The sequence below is a fragment of the Bidens hawaiensis genome, unplaced genomic scaffold (assembly GCF_021521415.1).
Source record: "Bidens hawaiensis isolate Kalapana, Puna unplaced genomic scaffold, B.hawaiensis_p1.1 tig00419747_1, whole genome shotgun sequence".
Taxonomy (NCBI): domain Eukaryota; kingdom Viridiplantae; phylum Streptophyta; class Magnoliopsida; order Asterales; family Asteraceae; genus Bidens; species Bidens hawaiensis.
The window spans coordinates 26,383-32,970 of NW_027504942.1; the positions used below are offsets into that span (position 1 = coordinate 26,383).

At 37.2% G+C, this 6,588-nt stretch overlaps 1 protein-coding gene across 1 annotated transcript; it reads left to right on the forward strand.

Moving 5' to 3' along the window:
* Nucleotides 1-623: 623 nt before the first annotated feature.
* Nucleotides 624-3,908, forward strand: LOC143609510 (uncharacterized). The gene is made up of 2 exons (XM_077084247.1): nucleotides 624-1,719; nucleotides 1,813-3,908. The coding sequence occupies exons 1-2, from the start codon at nucleotides 624-626 to the stop codon at nucleotides 3,906-3,908; spliced, it is 3,192 nt and encodes a 1,063-aa protein (XP_076940362.1).
* The last annotated feature ends 2,680 nt before the right edge of the window (nucleotides 3,909-6,588 follow it).

Here is a 6,588-nt window from a genome sequence, read left to right on the forward strand (position 1 = left end):
TTTTTTGTTACGCAGCAGCCGTTTGTTTTGTTCAACCTACTTTGCTGCTACTTTGTTTCAGGTTTGTTTTCTTCACTTTTTGGTTGTATGTATATAACATTTTCATGTATTTACTTAAATTAGCTCTATGAATTGTGTGGTTAAACTTCTTCGTTCACTATAACAGGCGCCTAAATTAGTTTGGTTATAGTAATTTGTTTCTAGCGTTACCGTTCTTAGTTTCTCTACTATAATCTTTGCAATAAACCTAAATGTCCCTACGCAAGAGATCGCGTTCTGCTTCTCACCTACCGTTTGACACGTCTACTTCGTCAAATCAAACTCATTGTCAATCATCTAGGCACGTTGCAAGTCGATCTTCGTTAGCCTCTCATTCTTCATCCACTTCTCTCTATATTGATAATGGGGATTGTGACAGAATTTGTCAATTTTGTGGTGCCCTCTTTTGGTATGATGAACGGATTGTGTCACTTTCTACTAATCGGTGTGTTATGTATAATCAGTGTTGCAAAGGTGGACGCGTAGTTTTGCCATTTCCAAGAAGACCTTACACTTCACTCATAAATCTCTACCAACAGTCTAATTTTATGACAAATATTAGATCTTACAATTCCATGTTCTCCATGACCTCCTTTGGTGCAAAGGTTGACAATAGTGTTAATCGAGGTCCAGGTCCTTATGTTTTCAAGATTGCAGGCCAGGTTCATCACTGGCTAGGCTCTTTTTTTCCTCCTGCAGATGCTAGACCACGCTTTTTACAAATGTATGTCTACGACACTGACAATGAGATTTCAAATAGACTTCACGCATTTAGTAATGAAACTCATTCTGAGCTTAACGCGGAAACCGTCAGCCTAATATTACGCATATTGGAAAGTTGTAATGAACTTGTCAAGCTCTTCCAAATGGCTAGAGATCTAATTTCCTCCGGTCACATGCAAACTTTCAACATATGCCTTTATGGATCTGATCGTGCTCGTACATATAACAGACCCGTTCCTGGAACTATTGGTGCAATAGTATCCGATGGTGATCCATCGTGTCACCAATTTGACATAATCATTCGCCATAAAGACGACATGCCACAACTCATATCAAAATTGCACTCACTATACATGCCATTGCAATATCCGTTGCTTCTCCCATTTTGTGAGAGCGGATGGTCACCAAGTCTAAAGCTGCGTGAACCGGACGGTTCACAAGACAAAAGGCTGACTATCAACATGTACTACAGCTACGTATTACATGACCGATATAATGTTTACACGTTGTTAGGGGGAGGTCGTCTGTCACAACAATATATGGTTGATGCATATGTCTGTATTGAAGAAAATCGTCTAGACTACATAAGAAACAATCAAAATATATTTCGTATCGAATTTCTTCAAGGCATATATGATGCAGTTCAACGTGGTGATACCGAAGGTCGAGAGGTCGGCAAACGAACGTTTCTTCCGTCTTCGTTTACTGGCGGGCCACGCTACATGTACAAGCACTATCAAGATGCTTTGGTGATCTGTAAAGTTCATGGCATTCCTCAATACTTCATTAACTTCACATGTAATGTCAAGTGGCCAGAGATTGAAAGATATATGTCACAATTTCCATCACTAAAACCACAGGACCGCCCTGATGTTATTGCCAGAGTATTTCAAATAAAAGTAAGGTCATTAATCCGCTTTCTAAAAGAGAAGAAACCATTTGGAGAGGTCGCCGCAGGTAATTTATTTGTATGACCACAAACACATATTCATTTATGTAAACCATTATTACAACTTATGTTGACGTTGCTGCCATTATCATTCGATGTAGATTTATACACCATTGAGTTTCAAAAAAGAGGACTCCCTCATTGTCATTTTCTTTTATGGGTAACTCCTGCATGTAAGACAAGGGACGAAAGTGAGGTTGACAATTATATATCTGCGGAGATACCAAACCCTAATGTTGATCCTCATCTACACAAGATCGTTACTGATCTCATGATGCACGGACCATGCGGTCTGTTGAGACCAACATCACCATGTATGTCATCTGGTAATTGTTCAAAGAACTTCCCAAAAGATTACCAAGAAGAGACGTCATTTGATAGTAATGGGTATGTTCATTATAGGCGCCGGTCAAATGGCTTCACTGTCGTCAAGGACAACGTCACACTAGACAATGGATATGTTGTTCCATACAACCGTGCTCTATTTCTACATTACATGGCTCATATCAACGTTGAGTACTGTGGTTGGAGCATGCTCATCAAGTACATATTCAAGTACATATCCAAAGGTGCTGATCGTGTTCACTATACTATAACAAAGACCCCTGCCTCTACTGGTACAACCCATTATGAAGACGTATCACACCTCAATGAAATACAAAACTTCGTTGACGGTCGATTCATATGTCCACGTGAAGCACGTTGGAGGATTTTTAATTTCTTAATCCATGACAGAAATCCAGCTGTACAAGTCCTCGCGGTCAATTTAGAGAATATGCAGAACATAACTTTTAGGGATAATTATGACCTTGATAGTCTCGTCCACAACCCATACAATAGACTTACCATGTTGACCGAGTGGTTACGTAACAATCAATTTGACAGCACTGGTCGTCACCTTCGATATGTTGACTATGTTACAGAGTATAGGTGGGAATCAAAAAGTTGGATAAGAAGATTGTCTAGAAAGACACCACCAATAGCAAGGCTTATATACGTACATCCAAGTTGTGGTGAGACCTTTTACCTACGCATGTTTTTAGGTTACCAAAAAGGTTGTCGTTCGTACACTTGCATACGAACGGTGAATGGTCAAATTTATCCGACATTTCGTGCTGCATGTGAGGCATTAGGATTATTGGGTGATGATAGAGAATGGTCATCTACAATTGATGAGGCATCAAATTGGGCCTCCGCGTCAGAATTACGATCCCTGTTCAGCCATATGCTTTTGTATTGTGAGATATCAAACCCACTTGAACTATGGAAACAACATTGGCAAAAGATGGCAGACGATGGGCAACGAACATATGGCATTACAAATGAAGATGACCTAAGGCAGTATGTCTTATTCGAGCTAGAATTATTACTACGATTAAGTCCTTCTGGAAAAACATTAAATGATTACGGTTTGCCAATGCCAAATGCCTACATGCTACAATGCCTACAAAATAGGCTCTTGATGGACGAAAAAAACTACAATAGGCAGTTGTTAGCATCAGAACATGCATTGTCTCTAACACGTCTCAACCCACAACAAAGGTTGATATATGACCATTTCACATCAGCCATTTCGTCAAGTCAACAAATATTAGCCTTCGTATATGGTCATGGTGGAACAGGAAAGACATTTTTATGGACAACAATAATTGCTTCATTATGTTCCACTGGTAAAATTGTATTGGCTGTTGTTGCCTCCGGGATTGCATCATTGTTAATGCCATCAGGAAGAACCGCCCACTCACGATATAAAATCCCACTTGATTTGACGGACAACTCAACTTGCCAAATAAAGAAGAACACTCAACTGTCTCAGTTACTAGATGAAACGTCTCTTATCATATGGGATGAGGCTCCAATGAATGACAGAAAGTGTCTCGAAACATTAGACAGATCGTTAAAAGACTTATTTAACAACCCTGATCGGCTGTTTGGTGGCAAGTGTGTATTACTTGGTGGCGACTTTAGACAAACTCTTCCTATAATACCGGGGGCTTCCAACGCGACAATCATTTCATCTACCTTACCAAGATCTTATCTTTGGAGGCATTTCAAAGTGTACAAACTAACAGAAAACATGCGTCTACACAGACCAAATCTAACATTAGAAGAACAACATTCAATATCTTCATTCTCGTCATGGTTGGTCGCTGTAGGCGATGGTGATATAGGCACGACTGACATTAACGAACCATAAAAAAAATAATAATACCACCACAATACTTGATTCCCTTTAAAGAAAATTCATTGATAGACCTAATTAACTTCATATATGATGAAGAAACTTTGGCCAACCCATCTGCTACAACACTATCAACCAAGGCTATTGTTTGTCCTAAAAATGACACGGTAAAGGAACTTAATACAACAATACTAAACATAACACCAGGAATAATAACAACGTACATTAGTATCGACTCCATAGTTGCCCAACCAGGTGACAACAATGCCAATGCGTCTTTATACCCGGTAGAGTACCTTAATCTAATGAACTTTAACAGTCTCCCGCCACACATCCTTGAGATGAAAGTTAACGCACCAATAGTACTCCTTAGAAATCTAAATCCACTTGACGGCCTTTGCAATGGCACACGATTAATTATCACACAACTGTTACCAACAATAGTTGAGGCACATATAATGACCGGAAAATTTGTAGTCCGTCGTGTGTACATACCAAAAATAACCCTAACTCATAAAGACAAGCAACTACCTTTTGAAATGAAAAGAACACAATTCCCGATAAGACTTTGTTATGCAATGACAATAAACAAGAGTCAAGGGCAATCACTAGACAAAATAGGCGTTTACCTTCCAAAACCTGTTTTTTCACATGGACAACTTTATGTTGTCTTATCAAGAGCAACCACTCCTGAATCCTTAAAGATACTGATAGTACCGGAAAATAATGAAGACTATAATGTTACAAAAAAACATAGTATACTCTGACTTTTTGAAGAAAATAAACCATACATGTTCCTAATACTTTATCATATCAATTCTTTCTTACATATAAATACTTACCATTGACACACAACACACAATAGCATCATCAATAATTTTACAATCATTTTTTTTCATTTACCCCTAATGTATATACAATTTTTACACTATCCTATGTAAATGACACAAGACAAAAAAATGACATACATACATCTCTCCGAGATCAAACCACGTCAGAAACCAAAGGTTATTACAATACGTGTCTTGAAGCGTTGGGTCTCAAAAGGAAAAAAACCAGAATTGTGCTACCTATTTGTTGATCAACATGTAAGTACCTTCAATTTACTATGCATATTATATTATTATATAAAGTACGCGTATATGTGACACTTGATTAAACTTATAAAACATGAATTTTTAATAATTTCCCTAAAACTATTGACATTTTCTAATTGCTACAGGCAGACGCAATTGAATGCTCAGCTGACCTAATAGACGAGTCATACTTTGAAGACATCATCAAAATTCAATCATGCTACAATGTCAGCAACTACATATCAAGTGTACCCCGAAGATCCATGGCAATATGCCCTCATAAAGCATCACTCATAATTGGCAAGAAGACACAGTTTGTCCCTGTTACTAATGACAACATACCAAATTGCTACTATCACTTCGCGCGTTATTAGCAACTTCAAGAACGCATTGAATCTTGGGATCTACTTACAGGTAACATTCATCATCATAAATTAAATGTAACTATAATCTAACCTAATTCTAACACAACATTCAACATTCGCAGATTACATTGGACGTGTAGTGAGCAACCGAACTACAGAAACCAAAAACAACTTAACATTAAGAAAGATTTACATCAGAGATTTCAGGTGAAAACATAATTGATGTGCCCTTCACACAACTCATGTTGATTTAAGCTTCCATGTTTCGTAATTAATGTTCTATAATATTTTCAAAAACATGCTACTAATTCTTATCTTTTCAAACGGTGACAAACAAGTGCTCGTTACCTTATGGCCTGGTCAGATTGACTTTATCGACGATAGAACAACAGCTGGAGATACAATTGCCATCACATCAGTCAGAGTAACACAATTTGGCGGTATCTACTATAACTCAACAATTCATTTCACAATATTATGCACATTACCCATTCGTCATATATATTGAAAAACAACACCTTAATCTCTAATTCACTCCTTCATAGGTTTAAAACAGCTCGAGTCAACTTTTCTAACAACAATCACAGTGAATCCAACAGGCCCACATACCCAGATATACATAGACAGGTATTAAATCACATAATTAAAATGCCGACATAAAAACTTACATTTATCTTATTTTAGTGGCCATTTGATTTGAAAAGTCCGTTATTATTTTAAAAACACTAATAATAGCGTAATTGCGTTTTGATTACAATTTGAAAGGAAGAAGAGAAAATCTTTTTTTTAAGAAATAAGTTATTGAGCTTTACTATTCATTACCAATGTTTTATGATATAAACTACTTTTCATTGTTATTAACTCACAAAAAAATATATCTATTTACATAACAGATTCTTCGTTTCACTTTGCTATCATAGTTCAACACTTAACGTATAATGTGTGTTTGTTCCAACTACTTCACAAAAACAGGTTGATAGAACTACCGGTGACAACCGAACCACCACAACAGGCAATCCCAATAAAAGTTAGCGACATCATTAACAACATACCACATCAAAACAACGTAAGAAATAATTTACCACAACATTTCATAACAACAAAAAAAGAATAAAACCATTAATAACTATATGTGCAAACTGAAGGCAAAACCTACACATGCATAGCCAGAATAAACGAAGTGACAACCAACCGAAACTGGTACTTTGCACAGTGCTCCAGGTGCCCAAGGACTTTGTACCCAGAAGAAGAAGA

What these genes read in the sequence shown, in the direction of transcription:
- LOC143609510 (XM_077084247.1), top strand. Translation starts at nt 624, where the DNA reads ATGACCTCCTTTGGTGCAAAGGTTGACAATAGTGTTAATCGAGGTCCA. An exon ending in ATTTGGAGAGGTCGCCGCAG is followed by an intron (nt 1,720 to 1,812) that starts GTAATTTATTTG and finishes CATTCGATGTAG; the next exon opens with ATTTATACACCATTGAGTTT.